This window comes from Setaria viridis, chromosome 9 (genome assembly GCF_005286985.2).
Source record: "Setaria viridis chromosome 9, Setaria_viridis_v4.0, whole genome shotgun sequence".
Classification (NCBI taxonomy): domain Eukaryota; kingdom Viridiplantae; phylum Streptophyta; class Magnoliopsida; order Poales; family Poaceae; genus Setaria; species Setaria viridis.
Window position 1 is genome coordinate 41,982,226 of NC_048271.2, and position 16,495 is coordinate 41,998,720.

The 16,495-nt window shown below is 47.6% G+C and overlaps 2 protein-coding genes across 4 annotated transcripts; one reads left to right on the forward strand and one right to left on the reverse strand.

Annotated features, from left to right (window-relative positions):
- Positions 1-1,370: 1,370 nt before the first annotated feature.
- LOC117837559 (uncharacterized) lies at positions 1,371-6,220 on the forward strand. The gene is made up of 6 exons (XM_034717242.2): positions 1,371-1,457; positions 1,536-1,618; positions 4,942-5,142; positions 5,244-5,478; positions 5,619-5,719; positions 5,808-6,220. The coding sequence occupies exons 2-6, from the start codon at positions 1,580-1,582 to the stop codon at positions 5,838-5,840; spliced, it is 609 nt and encodes a 202-aa protein (XP_034573133.1). The 5' UTR covers positions 1,371-1,457; positions 1,536-1,579; the 3' UTR covers positions 5,841-6,220.
- Positions 6,221-6,738: 518 nt separating this feature from the next.
- Positions 6,739-15,643, reverse strand: LOC117837558 (uncharacterized). 3 transcript variants are annotated; one of them, XM_034717240.2, is made up of 7 exons: positions 10,862-15,643; positions 10,529-10,770; positions 10,299-10,449; positions 9,097-9,283; positions 8,706-9,017; positions 7,925-8,616; positions 6,739-7,829 (listed from the first exon to the last, which is right to left on the reverse strand). In XM_034717240.2, the coding sequence occupies exons 1-7, from the start codon at positions 15,401-15,403 to the stop codon at positions 7,134-7,136; spliced, it is 6,822 nt and encodes a 2,273-aa protein (XP_034573131.1). In that variant the 5' UTR covers positions 15,404-15,643; the 3' UTR covers positions 6,739-7,133. The 3 variants fall into 3 exon arrangements, with proteins under 3 accessions (XP_034573131.1, XP_034573132.1, XP_034573130.1); XM_034717241.2 differs by having other exon boundaries at positions 8,706-9,023; XM_034717239.2 differs by having other exon boundaries at positions 7,925-8,613; positions 8,706-9,023; positions 10,862-15,642.
- Between the last annotated feature and the right edge of the window lie 852 nt (positions 15,644-16,495).

Consider the following 16,495-nt stretch of genomic DNA (forward strand, 5'->3'; position numbering starts at 1 on the left):
TGACCAAATCCGCTTGTAAGTGTTAATTTATGTTTGAGGTGGACCGGAAAGGTGACGTGGACAGGCTGACGGGTGGGCCCGCTTCTAAGCGAACCTTTTTCTTTTCCCTCTCCCCCGTTGCCGCTCGTATCGCCTCAGCCTGTCAGCCAGCAGCGCCATATTCTGCCGCGACCTCGGCTAGGCATGCCCGGCGCTGACCGGACACTGCTCGACCCCTCTGCCCTTGTCCTCTACCCCTCATGGTAGTTATATCCTCTCACGGCCGCATGACATGTTGTGCTCCTCGTGCTTCTGGCGCATGTAATCACGGTCTGTGTCGGTGACGGAGAGCTTGGTCTTGTTGAGGCACACTTGGATCTAGTCCAGCGTATGGAGGTAACTGTGCCGTTGCTAGTGGTCGTCAGCGTGGTGCCGGTCTTGATATTGACCTCGCCGGTCGAGCTCTTGCCCTCCGACGAGCTAGTTGGCAAGAAGAAGACGAGAAGGACCTGAAGCCTGACCTGCCCGCTTACAAGCGGACCTACATGTCAAGCAGTCCACGTCAGCTTCTCAGTCCACTCAGCGTTTTAATACGGCAAAACTACTATGCTAAACTATTACAGGGGATTATTTAAATGATTTTGCAAAGGTTGAAGGTTAAAAACTCGCTCGAGGGGGTGATGTAGCGAGGGTCCGTACGATTGGGTGGATATGTACTCCGTACTTATGTAGACTCCTGAGGCTTCGTTTGGATAATTACTGCTATAGTTTAGCACATGTCAGATGTTTGATACTAATTAGAAGTATTAAACATAAGTTAATTATAAAATTAATTGTACAGATGGAGTCTAATTCGCGAGACGAATCTATTAAGTCTAATTAGTCCATAATTTGACAATGTGGTGCTATGTAACCATTTGCTAATGATGGATTAATTAGGCTTAATAGATTCATCTCGCGAATTAGCACAAGGTTCTGCAATTAGTTTTATAATTAGTTCATATTTAATCTTTCTAATTAGCATCCGAATATCCAATATGACATCGTAGAATAAGATTTTACCAGTTTACCATCGCCGGCGGGGTCCAGGTGGGGTCATGCGATTCGTGTCACTAATCCTGGCAGTGGCAGTGGCGGCAGAGCGGCAGGCAACTAGCAACGTGCGCGGACGGGGAGCAGCGGCCACCGCACAGCCCACTGCCCCGCAGGCCCACAGGGACAGGGCCAGTACTCTGTACTTCGGTAGGTGCTCGTCCATCCACGTATCCATCCATCCGCCCGTCCATCCGCCCATCAGATATAGCCGCCAGGTGTCGCCCGGCGCGGGGTGATCCCACGTGGAAAAGCGGCCTTGCCACGCAGGATAAAAAGAGCCCCGGGGCCCCGGCCATTCCCCTCCCTTCCTTCCTCCCCGTCGCCAGCCGAGCCACCCAGCAACGGCTCGCCGCTTGCGTCCGTCGCCGCCCACCGCCGCAAGGGTTCGCCGAATCCCCCCTCTCTTCCTCCTCCGTCTCCTCCTCGGCCGAGCCCTCTCTAACGCTCGCGTTCCTGTGCAGGGTTGCTGATCCCGGCGGGCGTGCGGGAGGGAGCGGGATGATCGATGGGGGAGAGGCCGCCCACCGATCCGCGGCGCTTTGGGGTGGGTAATCAAATCCCTGCTCCTCGCCTGTTTCTTTCGATTTTCCATCCAGGTGGTCCGGCTCTCCAATCCTTCCAGTTCCAGACCGACTTCGAGATGTTTGTAGCGCTTCGTTTGCTCGGCCCGTGGCCCTGCGCGTGCGGCATAATCACACCAGCTAGATTCGCCTCCATTCCGGCAGCACACGGAGCTTGCTACTGCTAGCTATAGTAGCTACTACCTTGATTCCCTCCCGAGAACGGCACCCTCCTCTTGTTTGTTCCACGGCCACGCACTTGATTCGGATCGGTTTGGTTGGTTCGGGGGTGGGAGGTGCAGATAAAAGGCAAAATTGGATACATACCATCAAAATAACCAAACTATAGATATATACCATCAAAAGAATCAACTATAGATATATACCATTAAAAGATGGCACTTGTTTGCATCTTACCATATCTGTGAACTCCACGTTACTTGTGACCATGGTACCCTTGGTGAGTGTCTTCCTCCTCAAACTAAACTTCTATACAGTGCTGGAACTCAGCAAATGAACCCGAGCTTCTCTGCTCCTCCTACCTGTTGCTCAGCCACAGCTACTCATTCGTCTCCTTGTTCCATTATGCGCTCACTGCAGCATCAATTTGAGCCGAGAGAGGGCAGGGATTGGGGCAACATCGATTTGAGTTTGGGGTGGTCGATTTGGAGGGGAGCAGTGCTGATTTTTGACTCGACAAACAACGCCATCCCTGTACTGCCGCACAACCCTGGGTACTAGTTGTACTGATCAGCAGCCAAGGCATGGAGGCCAACCGAGCGCTGCCGCGCAAGTCGGTGACGAGCAGCAGGGTGAGCACAAAGCCGATTTGGACGGCGAAGTACATCCATTGCGAAATGGCATAGAAGAAGCTCCACGCCTTGCGGGGGGACCTCGATAAGGATGGCGAGCTCAAACCGATAGCAGCCTGTTGTTTGGCAATGGCGAGGGCGAGGGCGAGGACTACGACAGGGGCATCGTCTCGAACGACTTCATCTCGTTTTTGCGCTGGCAAGATGACAGCGACGTGGCATGGACCTCACTGAATCCGGCTCTAGGAGGACATTTGGCTTCGTGCGTTGGCATGTTCAGTCACAGTGCTAGGCGGGTGTGTGTGTTTTTAGCCCAAGGACAAAATCGGAACTTACATCAGCCAAAAAAAAAATCAAAACTAGCGATTATAGTAAAGGAATGGTAGATACCTGTAACTTGACATCTTTTGATGATATATATCTAAAGCTGATTCTTTTGATGGTATATATCTAAAGGTTGGATCTTTTGATGGTATACATCCAAATTTTCCCAGATAAAATCAACTGCGAACAGAGGAATGGAAGATACACGATAGGCTTAGAAATGTCCTGGATGGGGATGGCAATCCAGGATCGTTCACAGCTGCGTCCGCAACCGAGGGCGAAATATTTTTACTGACTGAATGCCGCTTGTTGTGGTTACAGTTCATGAAAGCGAAATGTTTTTGCTTCACTGACAGGAGCAGGATGCGATTTCAGCAAGAGAGTCAAAGGAGGAGCATATCCCAGACTCGGTGGATACAGTTTCAGTGTGTGAACTGATTCCTGTTGTGAGCGAGATGGGAGGACACGTTGGTGTTGGGGCAGTTACTGAGTCGAGTACTTTGGCGGGAGCGCCTCGAATACGCTCTGTGCTGTAAACTGTTAACATTGCGGAGACCTTTTCTCTAAAATTGTCGCTTATGGCCTGCCTGTGCTTTTGAGCCTTTCTGTTGTTATGAAGTTAGCCGTTATCTGCTCCGAAGATCAACTTCGACTACTTGTCTCATTGATTACTGTAACCAGGGCCAAGTTATTGTTGAAGGTTGCTAGCCCAGATTAGAAATTAGTTTTACATTGGGTTTTGTTGCAAATATTAGGTAGATTTTTTGGCGGGAACTCTTGCGACTAAGGTAGGGTAACGGTTGGTTTCACGTGGCTTGCCGATGAAACCAAGGGGCTGAAATATGTAGGGACAAATCCGACACTAGGACTGTATTGCCTTATTGAGATTGGTTTGATCCATCATCCATGTTTGCTACTTTAAATATGACATGAAAACCATTCAGGGATAAGTACAAGGAGTGCTGGCTTGCAGTTGGATAATAGAGGGGGGAAACGGGTAGCATTACAAACCAAGGATCTGAAAACCAGATTATTATACCTGTAGACTAGTATGGTTGGTAACCAGTTGTAACGCGAAGTTACCCATATTGTTTGGCTCTATTCTGGTAGCAATTTTAACTTCTTTTGTTCTTACACAATATCTCCTCACATTGTTATCTTTGTTTAGTACTTCACTAACATTAACGCTAAGGATCAAAACTGGTATCTCACCTTGTACCGAGTCACCACCGTTCTTTCCATTCCCTGTTACAAACAGAATATACTCCGTAACAGCTAACAACAGTTGGGGCAAGTGAACACAGAGCTTTTGTCAAAGAATGGAAGAAGTGTTTTACCTTTTTATTTGTTTGAACGAAGAGGTCTTTTACTTGGATGTAAGTTTGAGATATACGCTTAATCATTTCCAATTGAACGAAGAGGCTGATTAATATTTCTTGTCTAGATATAGTTATTTGCTTGCTTCTTCTATAGATAAGTTTAAGGTTTGTTTCTCTGTTCGTTGTGCACCTTGTTAGATGTTGTTTTGTCGATCCAACACCTGGTGATTGCTTCATATTCCACAGTCCAACTGATTACAGTGACGAAGTTGATGTCCAAGGTGTCCAGAAGTTATTAATGGTTTATTAGGAAATAAGAAGGCAATTTTGGCATGTAATGTAACCTCCCAATTTGATTACCTTATGCAAACCACACAGAAACGGTTCGGAGCAGAATTTTTCACAGCTTCAGATGTAGAATGACTGCTAAAGCAATATCAGCTTTGAAATCCTGGATTCCATGGTCTTTTTTATACCTCACGAGACCAAAACTTTGTGTCAAAACATGATATAGAAGTCTCCGGACTGGACATGAGAAAAGAGAAATCGTGTTAGCTTTATCAACTATTTACTCTGGTCAAGTCTGCATGTTCCTTAGGTTCCTAATGAAGCATTTCTTCTATGTACCTTTATTCACCCTCACCTGATTTCAATGGAGGAATCAAATATATTATGTATTTAATTAGTATTCCATTTCCATACAGGAATAGTGGGCAGAATTCTTATCATTCAGATCTTCTAACTGGGTGCCAATGTTTTTTTTTAAAAAAATATCTGAGTTCCCTGCATTACATCAGATCATTGGATGATGCCATTGAGTTTAATAGGTTTACTTCTATTCTCTTCTACCAGGACACGTCGAATGTACGCTCATCGACTGGATGGACAGATGAGAAGCACATGCTCTACATTACCTCATTGGAAGAATCATTTGTTAATCAATTATACAGTGGTAATGGGGAATTCAATTCGGTAGAGTTGTTCTATCGGACTCCAGGTGCATGGCAAAAAACTTCTTATGGTGGAAATGGTAGAAACTCAAAATATGATCAGGTACGGCAACAAGTCCTCGCAACTCTATAATATATGCGGCCTTATCAAGGATGTTGTGTCTATGTGTGAAACTGTCGTCCCGTTTTGTAACAAAACTTCAGGGCCAAGGGTATTGGGGGATGGTTGAGGTTGATGAAGCTGAATCGAGATTATCAGAGGTTGGGTATATCGGTTCATCTTCTTATTCTAGGGGTTCACCCTATTATATGGATGATGCGTCAAGTAATGGTCCAAGGCAAGAGAAAACTAGTTACCATGCAAGACAAAGGACTTCTGGAAGGTCTGCTGCTTTCAATTTGCACCAGCATGATGGGCATTCCTTTTCTTGGAGAACAGGTAGGTGGTGTGCAAAGTTTACTATCACACGCTCTATTTGAAGGGGAATTAACGTTGTCTATTGGATTATTGTGAACTAATGCAACATATATTGCTGCTTTTTACTTGTTTACCATAAAGAAAACTCCCCCTTTTTTTAGAGTCATCAGACCAGAACTTCTTTGACGGGGAGGCTGAAGGTCGCAGGGAACAAGGCAGAGGGTCTAGCGAAAACCAGCAAAAACATGCTGGTAGAACCGAGGTTCGGGCAATGATCCTGAGTTTTATTTCCATCCTGGTTATATTCTTCATTCGTCAACATGTTCTAATCCATCCATGTTTTTTGTTAGGCCGGCCCATCTGGAGGCATAGGTTTACATTAGCAGGTCTTTCATGGTTCGGGAGACCCTGTCGTGGGAAGCTTAGGGATTAATGGGACCGTCCATGTAAGCTAGCTGCAAGTCTGTAAGAAAAAAACTAGTGGTGCCGTTTGTTGTGCATATACAAGTCTGCTCATCTCTAGATAGTGAAAATGATAAGGTAGTTTCTTGTATTACATCTGGTACAAAGAAAGCTGTAGTTTTTTAACTGCTTCCCGCAAAAGACCATCCAGGATTGGCTGGAAGCCAGGAAGTTTTTCAGAGATTTAACTGGAGCAGCTAGCTGGGTGCTGTTCTTTGACTGCTGTACTCCATGGTGTAAAGATGTTCGCCAAAGTTCCTGATGAAATGAGTTTATAATAGTGATATTGAGCAGGCTGCCAGATTCTTTCGTTGTGGTGGTTGAGTTGTGTTGTGCTGCGGAATCTAGCCTCTTGCAGATACTAAAAAGTCAAAAAGTTGCCGCCTTGACTCTAGTATCAAGTCTAGAAAGCCTTGTGCGCTCCTGAAAAGCCAGCCACAGTACTATTTGGGGGGGGGGGGGGGGGGGGGGGGGGGGGGTGTTCCTGCATAGTTTCCACTAAAATGTAATAGCCCTGCCCCAATCAAACAGAACCTTACGTTTTGTAATACCCGCTGAGAGTTTCAGGCATTTACGAGCCTGTATGTGAAGGCATTTGAACTGTGAAAGACAACAAAACGCAGCTCGTTTCCATTCTTCACCTCGCCACGTTGCTCCTGGGCAAGGAAATTTGAACTAAAAGGTTCCAATCATACAACTTTTGTACGGCCCCCCCTTCAGCATGATATAATTGATTTCTATCTAGTGGTCTATAGCGAACTTAGGTTTGAATCAAAATTCATGGAAACCTACAATAAATTTTACTACCAGAGATGCATATATTTTGACAAGTAACATCGAATTGGACTATCAACACATGTACATTTCCTTGTCCGAGGCTGTCCAGGCCACTTAGCCGGCCAACAAATAATAATAAACAATAGTTATCCTGACATCACACACCAGTGACTTATACGGGCAGCCGATTCCATCGGCTGCAAAATTTATCCAGGTATGGCATGGTATCGCCTCAAACGTTTTCGGCACTGCAACAGCACTCTTTTTCTTCTATGTGAGAACGAACCAAAAACATACACAACCAGCACAGGGCATAATCACCAAATAAGGCAGAAAAGACAGATACTGAGCGAAAATAAGTTTCGCATGTATCTCATTCCAAGGGCGCTTTGAGCTCTACCTGCGTGAAGCAGGCTTGGTGAAGGGCGGCAACTGCTCTAGCCTGATTGGGCATGGCCACTTGCAGCTGAGGGCTTCGCAACGTAGATCTGCTTCATCCTACCAGTGCCTGAGCTCCTGTCGGAACCAGAACCTTGATTCCTCCCCTGGTATCCTGATCGCCGCTGCCACTCATTGCCAGGACCAGTCTTCTGGGTCATGCGGGCCCTGCGATCCTGATTGTTAACTGGATGCTGGTACTGCTGGTCTGATGACAATGACGATTGATGGACCTTGGGGGCCATGTTGGTGACCTGGCCCCCGTTGGGGTTGCTAACCACCCCTGATGCAGTCCCAGGGTTGACTTTCGATGGGGTGGCTCTAACCATGACTTTGGCACTGGTCGAGACTTCATTGCTGATCACGCCAGCCTGGCCAAATGAAGAAGGCTGAACAGTTTGGGTGCTTGAACTACTGGACGTTGGTTGTTCAACAAGACCTAACCTGTCTGTGAACTGAGACGCAGCTGCATTTGGGAAGGTCTTGTTGCCATCTGATGGCACGGCAGAAGCAGAGGGCTCCTGGAACCGGTTATTTGTACTTGTCTTGTTGTCCACTGGCACATTATGAACAAACTGCTGTACGGCTGTACCCTCTACTGGATGCTGCTGAAGTGGCACTGATAATGGAACAGAATGTAGAGGCGGTACAGGCATATGTGGCCAACACGTTTGCATCTGTATGTCTGTAGATGCCTAGAAAAAACAGAATGAGCAGAGTTAGTTACATCAGAAATGGATAATGTCGTAATATAAAATATCAATTACCTTGGCAAGTATCAGGACTATACCTGGAACGGAGCAATGTCGAACATGGTCAGTGGAGATGGGATTGGCATGATAGAAGTTGGGCGTAGATGCTGCACTGGAGTAGGAACACTGGGAGGGTTGACTTGACCAGACACAATATTTTGGTTGTTTGGATCACTTTGGCTTACACCAACAATAGGTGGTCCTTGGCTCTGCTTCCAATCAGGTTGCTTGTCACCAGGGATATAAGTGGCTCCCATGAAACCAAGGCCCATTTGACCAAACTGCCCTACTGGGGCAAAGTGGTTATAAACCACCATATGTGGAGGACCTTGCACACCTGGGATTCCTCCTGGAGTAATGAAAGGACCAGCAAACCCAGTTGGGGGACGATAGAAGGAATCTACCCCAGAATGACATTGCGGCCAAGCTCCCAGTGGTGCTGATGGCAATGGGTTGCTTCTTTGAGGGTGCTGACCCTGAGATCCAGCAGATTCATCACTCGGCCCGAATGCAAAAATGTGCCCTCCTAACATTGTATTCATATCAAAGCAGGAAAAATGGGATGGCTGTGCACCAGGAAACTGAGAAAGCATTGGCCCTGATGCTTGTGGACTGGCTAGAGGAGGCCACAGGGACATAGCTGGAGTATCAACTGATAAGTCTGCAGGAAGAGCAACTGTGAGCGGCTCTTCCGTGGATGATTGACCAGCCTGGCCTGCTATTGCCCCTGCTTCAGTTTTGTACATAGAAAATATAAATATAGCTGCATAAACATATGGTAATATTTAATTAAAGTAATTAACAATGTCAAGATCATACCTCCTGATGTTAACCCACTGAGATCCTTGCTGCTAAAGCTCTTCTTGTCTGGAGCAGATGCTGTAGTTGCATCAGCTGGAGACCCTTCATCAGTACTAATAGCTGCCACGGCCACAGCAGAAGCAGCTGCTTCAGCCTCTGCTTCCACATCCTCTGTATTGGGACATAATTCCTTAGAAGTAGCCTTATCAGGACCACTGTTATCACCAGGCAAGCCTCGATCAATCTTCATATCAGGCCTAGATGAACCTGGAGCTCCAAGACCACTTGAAACAGTTCGGCTGACTGGGGGTAGCATGGTTGGCGAGGTTACTGCCCCTGAGCATTATTGTTATTCATTGTAAGACAAGTCATGATAGACATCATAAAAGTACCGATGAAAAGTGCTTACCAAATTGGATCTTCTCACCAGCAAGAAGAGAGTTAATAGGACTAGCAGATGAAGGGAATGCCTTTTCTGTGGTTACTGTTGGAGACAAAGCATTGTTGGACTCCAAGGAAAAGCTGGAACCAGCCTGTTGTTCAAATTTAGCTGGTCTCATAGCTTCTTCAAGTTGAGTTTGAGTTAATGGCATAACCTGACATAAGACCAAGTTGCAAAAAAATTATAAAGACCAGAAAATTAAGATAACCATAGTTCAGTGACTAAATACGTGAGACTAGCAACACATTGCTGCCTGAAAATCAAAAGAAATGTACAATTTTACTCAATCCCTGTTCATTCATCAGGAAATGTAGTTGACCTTCACTGTGAGACAGAGAAGTATAATAATTTTGATCATAAGGAGTTAAGAACCGGAACCACTGCAGTTTACAATAAGAACTACTTAAAACTGAACACTACCAAAAAAAAAGAAACATGGGAACTTAAAAAGGTAAGTTCAGTCTATGATTGTTGATCTCCTTAAATAATAATATCTACTTGAACCACATCCTTGTGAAGGAGCATGAAATCACAATCCACATGCCCAAACCATGACCTAGGTTATCGATCTCCTTGCTATATTGCTACTAATATACCTTTTTTTTACTCATCTACTTTAGTGGCACAGCTGGGTCTCAACTCTAGCGTATCCCAACTTAGAAGGCTTTGTTGGTGTTGTCTCACTAAGTCTAGGTGTTGTCTCGTTATAGTCTAGGATTTCAGATAGTATTTTGACTATTTTCACCAGCATCGTCATTTTTGACAGAACAATATATGAAAAAAAAGAAACATATTGAAAAATGGCTATTTAGCATTGTAGTCTCCGAATGTTTATCATGAGACTGCTGGTCTCACCTGTTCAGGTGTTTTCATTATTAATTTGTAATAAGGATAAAACATTCCCTGAATCATGTGAGTATAGTAGGGCACAATAACCGATAGTTTTCCATAATTTTCTTAAAAATAGCAAGGTTATCTGGTTAGCATCCATGGAAAACAAAACATAAATACACCATTTTGTACTGGGAGTGAATATATGTACAATTTATTCACACAAATAATTCTACAGTCAAAGATCAATAAGGAAAATATTGAATCCAAACTTTGCTTTAAAGAATACCCAACTTGCCCCCATTGGAACACAAATAACCTTGAGAAAAGCAACCTACCTGCTGGTTTATTTGTGAATTATCCCAGGAAACCATGTTAAATGGAGTATTAATGGATGTCCCTTTATTGTTATCTTCAGATAAGCCACTCACAAGCTTTGCAGAAGGACTGGAGGTGACCAAGTCAGAGGATGCCTGGATTTGGATAGGCCTGTAAAAGCTTTTGTGAGTGAAATCCTCATGAGTAATCTTCAATATAATAAAAACTTATGCATAATTAAGCTACATACTGATTAGCATAGCAGTTTGTATGAGTTTCTGTGTTGGTTGAAGGTGGCCCTATGGGGCTCATAGAAGCTGTATCCCCCTTCAATGCAACCAATGATTCAGCATAATCAGCAATTCTTCCTTCTACTGTGATGGCAGAATCCGAAGGAACTTTCTTTGCAACTTCTCCACTCAAAGTAGCTGTCCGTTTATTCACACTAGGAGCGACCGAACTCTGTAGAGAAGTATGCTGTTTGCGGGGAGCCTGAATCAACAACATCAAAGCATTAATTAACTGAGAAGGCAAAAACAAATAAGACAGAAATTTAAGCATATGAAACATGATAGATAGGCACCTTTGTCATCCTCATTTTGGATCTATTTTCCTTCTCCCTTTGCTCTCTCCTGACACTCATGATCTGTCTCTTGGACCTTACTTCAATGAAGCCATCTGCATCAACAGGGACCTCAATACCTTGCTGCTTAACAACACGTACAGCTCCAGCTTGCAACAAGGTAGTATCTCCTTCAGGGATAGCACCTGTTCTGGACTTCTTGTTCCCACCATGTGATCTTTCATAAGGAGCCTTATGTGTACTTCTAAATGAGGCACTCTGATCACTTGCTTCATTTATCCTGGATGACTTATTTATATCAAGTTCCCTTCTGTTGGCATTTCTCACTGGAAAATCCCTTGCTGTTCCATTGGAGTATGGCCTCTCGTCCTGCTCACCATGGGCAAATGACTCGGAAGCTTCATTTTGGTTCTTCTCGACGTTCTCCCGAACTCTAAACTCAGTTCTTCTTACATTCCTACGAGCCCTTCTCTGGAATCCTCCTCTTGAATCTTTATGAGAAGGTTCAACAACTGAACCAGTTGATCTCATGTTTGGGTCTTTAACAGCGTATCCATATCTCCTCCCCCTTCCTGCAGAGACAGCACCTGGAGCCTTTGGACCATTCAAGGCTCTCCCCTCCAAACCAAACTGAGAAGATTCTATGCTGTTGGAGGCAGGTCTGCAATTCCTCTTCAAAGAGAGATCTTGATCCCTCTCACTGGGAGTCGTACCCCCAACAGGCTGTTTGTCCACCTGACCATGAAATCCCTCCACAGCAGCTGCCTGGATGTTTGCAGGGGCGTTGAGATACTGAGAATTTGAATTGCCCATTGCAAGTGGAAGCTTGGCTGTAGGTGCTGCTGATCTATTGATAGAGTTAGATGAGATTGCCTGGGTTGGGATGTTCTGGTGTGTATCTCGATCCATTAACTCAGGTAGAACACTGGAAGCATTTTGATTCGATGGATGCTGAGCTGGAACAGAAGAATGTGCAGGGGAGATGGCCTGAGATGGCAGGGGTCGAGCACTTGAAGCAATAGGGCGGACATACCTCAACTGGCCAAACTGATATAAAGGGGTTGTTGAAGGGTGCATATGAGCCAGGGATGGGTTAATCTGATTGTGGAGATGGATTGGCATCTGTATGGAACCAATCTGGATGGCTGGAACCGGAGTTGGTATTAGAGGAGGCCCTGTAAACAAACCAAACTGGAGGCTAACAGGTACTTCATTCTGCTCAACTACTGCTGAAGTTGATGACGTAATAGTAGCTGCTAAAGATGCCTGAGATAACTGGGAACTTGAAGCAGGTGTCACTAAGCTACTGGCTCGCTCTCCATTACTGTCTTCTGTCAGGGCATTTACACAATCAAGAGTCAATGCCTGCAATGCTTTTTCTGCTTCAGTAACGGGGTCGGAATGAACAACTGAACCACTGACAGTCTCTTGCTCTGCAACACCTGAGCTTAAATGTACTTCAACTGTCCTTTCAGTGCTCCTCATAGAAGTTAGTTCAAGTTCACTATTTGAGGGAATTTCAACCTGCACACCCTCATCAAATCCAAGTATAACTGGTTCCAGTTCTAAGGGTGTATTCTGCTCCTCTAAGAACTCATCATCCAAGTCTAGATTCTCACCATCAGCTTCATTGATTTCATCTTCTTGGTAGCTCTCATCATCTTCATCGTATTCATCCTGTTTTCGCCTATCATCATTGTTTTCACTTGACCATTCATCATCCTCCAAGTGGGACACTCCTGAGGCAGCAACTCTGCTTGTACTGGCTGCATCTACAGTTAACGCTGCATGGTCATTGTCTGACAGCACTGTTCGTTCACCATCAGCAGAAGTCGGTAATGCAGGCGAATCGCCAGATACATCCATCTCGTCATGTGAAACATGTGGAGGTGAGCTAGGAGGGCTTGAAACAGAAAGAGAAGATTGTGAACCCAATACTGGGCTTTTTCTGTCCTCAATTTGGTGCTCAATAATGTGGTCAGGTCGTATCCCACGCTGGTGAGATGCCTCTTGGTATGCACTTCCATACTGACCCTGCATAATTTGCTCATTATCTCTACCAGAGTTCTCTCCCATCCCACCATCCACGAAGGGAGCAGAAGCACCGATTGAACTTCTGTGCACTGAGGTCACAGTTGGGGGTGGGGGAACACGTGGTTGTCGCATAGAATAGCGGGGTCTGGTAAAAGCAGAGAATTCATTAAAATCTGAACTCTGAAACATCCTATCTCCTTGTTGAGCATTGGGGCTTCCATGAGAACCACTAGGCAGCCAAGCTGCATCTCCAAACCTGTCGCTGTTAAAAAGCTCAGTGTCAAAGTCAGATTGTTTTTCAAAACGGTCAATCTCCCTAGGCGCATCCCACCGTGGAACCTTTTCATGACGGAAGTCTTCAAGTGCCCAGGGAGAGTCAGTTGTTCGGCCTCTTGAAGATGGCCTAACCGGCACACTCCCAAATCCATCATTAAGATCTTTCTTAGGGAAATTTCCCCTCCTTGCAGCAAAAGGGTCACGCCGTGGACTGTGATGCACATTCTCTTGTTCTGGAAATGCAGCCCTTGAACCATAGTATGCATTTTCTCTATCAATAAATGAAGAGGGTCCATCCCTAAGTGTGTGCACCCTTGGAACTGTCTCATTGTACTTGTTGTGACTAGAGGACTCTAGTGGAGCCGAGGTATTGATGTGCTCACCCATTCTGTCGATATCCTTTCTGTCAACGAAGTTAGCAGAGCGTGGCAAATCCCTGTCCTTGAAGCCTCCAGGAGTCAATTCATCACTGACAGCTGAAGTGAGTTGCCCACCTCTTGCACTTCCAATGTTTGATTCTGCCTGTCTCCTAGCTATTCTTGCCTCTAACTCTAGGAGCTTTTGACGTGCTGCCTCCCTACGCCGCTCCTCCTCCAAGGCAATCCTCTTCCTTTCCTCCTCCCTGGCAATTCTCTGCTCCTCAGCTCTTTTGGCAGCTTCAAGCCTCTCTTGCTCAGCTTGCCAAGCAGCCTGCTTTGCCTGTTCTTCCACCAGACGCTGCCTCTCCTCCTCTTCTCTTATCAGCCTCTCCCGCTCCTCTTCTTGCTTCCGAGCAATTTCTCTGGCCCTCACCTGTTCTTCCATTACCCGTTGTCTCTCCTGCTCCTGTACCCTCAAGATCCTATCAAGCTCTGCCTCAAATGACTCCCTTACTGGGTCATGAAAATCAGCTGGTTTAGCTGCTTCTTTTTTCTTCTTTATTGCAGTCAAGTTAACGGCGGAAATGCTATCGAAGCCGCCGTCTTCTATTAAAGGTTTAGCAGGGGAAGAAGTGAGCCGCTTCTCCCTACCAAACTTTGCCACTGGATCATTAATTAAAGGCCCTTTATTACCACCAAAAGGCTGCGCCTTAGAACCAATGTTGTTCTGGAAAGAATTCAACCTAGGCCAATTATTTGAACTGTCACCATAACGGTCACTAGCAATTTCCCCAACCCGGGTGGTTCCATACAGTTCGACCCCATTCTGTCCATTGGCGCGCATAGGAGGCTCCCTACTATTACTCCACAAATCCTTGGAGCCACCAGCAGCTATGCTTTCCCGATACAATTGTCCACTGCTTCCTCTGCCTCCACTGTACGGTCGGCCGTCTGTTCGATCTCTATCATGTTGACTCAACATAGGAGATCGCCACAACCCGTCCTGGACAACCTCTTTATTTGTCGCAACCACATCTCTCCCAAATGGCTCCTTTTTGAAGGGCTCCCTCACTGCCCCGTAAAGGCCGCGTCCTGGAATCATGGCCTCAGTTCTGCCAAATCCCCTCTCCCTGCTGTCCCGCTCTGGAAGGCTGAGCCCCGTGTCACGCTCGTCATCAGCCCAGTCAGAATCATACCTGAGCCGGACCATCGGAAGCGGCCCCAGATCAGGCTTCTGCGGCCTCTCAGCAGAAGCACGGCCACCAGCTCCCAAGCCACCAGAAGAGGCCGGTGGCTCAGAGGCCCGTGAGGACGTCACCTGCGGCCGCATCCCAAGGGGCCCAGGCCGCGCCTCAGGTGTGGCCAGCCGTGCCCCATCAGCATCCTTCTGCCGCTGCGAAGGCTGCGGAGGTGTTGGCGGGGCAACAGCTGCTTTCAAGGACGGGAAGTCCTCCCCGCGTAGGACGACAGCTTTCTCCGCGAACCCATAGGACGGCGGCCTGGCGGCCCCGCCGGGAAGCGCCGCCGAGCCTGGAGGCTTCTCAGACGCCAGTGCGGGCTTGGTCCAGCCGGCGGCAGGCCCGCCGGATCGGGGCGGGGCCGAGGCGACCCCGCCCCCCGCCGCGGCAGCCGCGCCGTCGAAGCGCTCGTGCTCCTTGCGGAGTGACGGGAGGTTCAGAGGCGGCGGCACGGAGAGCTTGGGCGGCTGCGGCTTGGCGAGGGAGGAGCCGCCCCCGCGCGGGCGGGAGAGCACCACCATGCCCCCGCCGTGGCCGCCGCCGGCGGGGCGGCTGCCGCCATGGTTGGAGGAGGGGGCGGGCTGGCCGTAGGATCGGTTGAGGTTGACGGAGACGAACTTGCCGGGGTGCGACATCGGCGGCCGGCGCGGCGCATGAAACCCTAAGCCGCGAACCCCCCACGCCACGCGCCGCCCGGGGCTCTCACGCGCGGGGCGGAGCGCCCCCGAGGACCGGATGGGGTGGGTGGGTGGTGGGCGGCGCGCCCTCGCCGCCGGCCGATGAGGAGGCGGCGGCGGTGGTGCGGGGTAGGGGATTGGAAGGAAGGTTGGTGGCGTCGGGTCGGCGTACGGGGAGGGGGGAGGCACAGCCCTAGCTAGGCTTGAGGGGAGGGGGAGGAGAGGGAAGGTGACGGCGATGGCGTCGATGGGCCGGGGGAGGCTGCGCGGCGGCACGAATCTTGAGGCGGCCGCTGGTTTTGCCGCGTCGGCTGTGGCCGGTGGTGGTGCGGCGTGGGCTGTTGCTGGGGCCCGCTGCCCAGTGGATCTTTTTCCATACTCCTAGATGGGAAGTTGTTTGCAGTAAGGCAACAACAGTGGCGCGGCGTGGGCTGTCCTGACAAGATGGGCCGTCCTACGATCCCGGTGCGTCGGATTTGGCAGCAGGCCACCGTTGTTGGCCAGCTCTGGAAATCCGAAATCCGGTGTGCCTATAATTTGCTTTGTGGCGTAGAGTGTGCCATTGAGGCAAGGTGGATACTCATATATCGATATACTAGCACGGTGAGGTTAAGACTAGATCTCTCTTATTGATAGCTTTATAGATTTCTATAAAAATGGAAAGACGGAGAACCATTTATATGATATCCGTATCCATCAAACACGACCGTCCCGATAATAATTGTAGATCCTTTTGCTTTTCGTATAGAAAAGATTTTTTCCATATCCAACTGAGAGACACGGGTACCCAGAAATCTTCAATGACCTCAATGACCTGGATATTGGTCGGCTTGACATGTGGACCCTCTTCGTCCTGGATGTACGGAGCAAGATATGAAGCTGCGTGGAGCGCAAGATAGGAGGCTGGACGGATAGATTTTGGTCGGATATTGCAGGATGTATTAAACCGATTCAGATTGGTTTCCTTGTAACAACCGGTTAGGATTATATTCAATCTGACTTCTAACCTGATCGTCAGCCTACATAAGGTGCTCAGGAACCCCCTCGAGG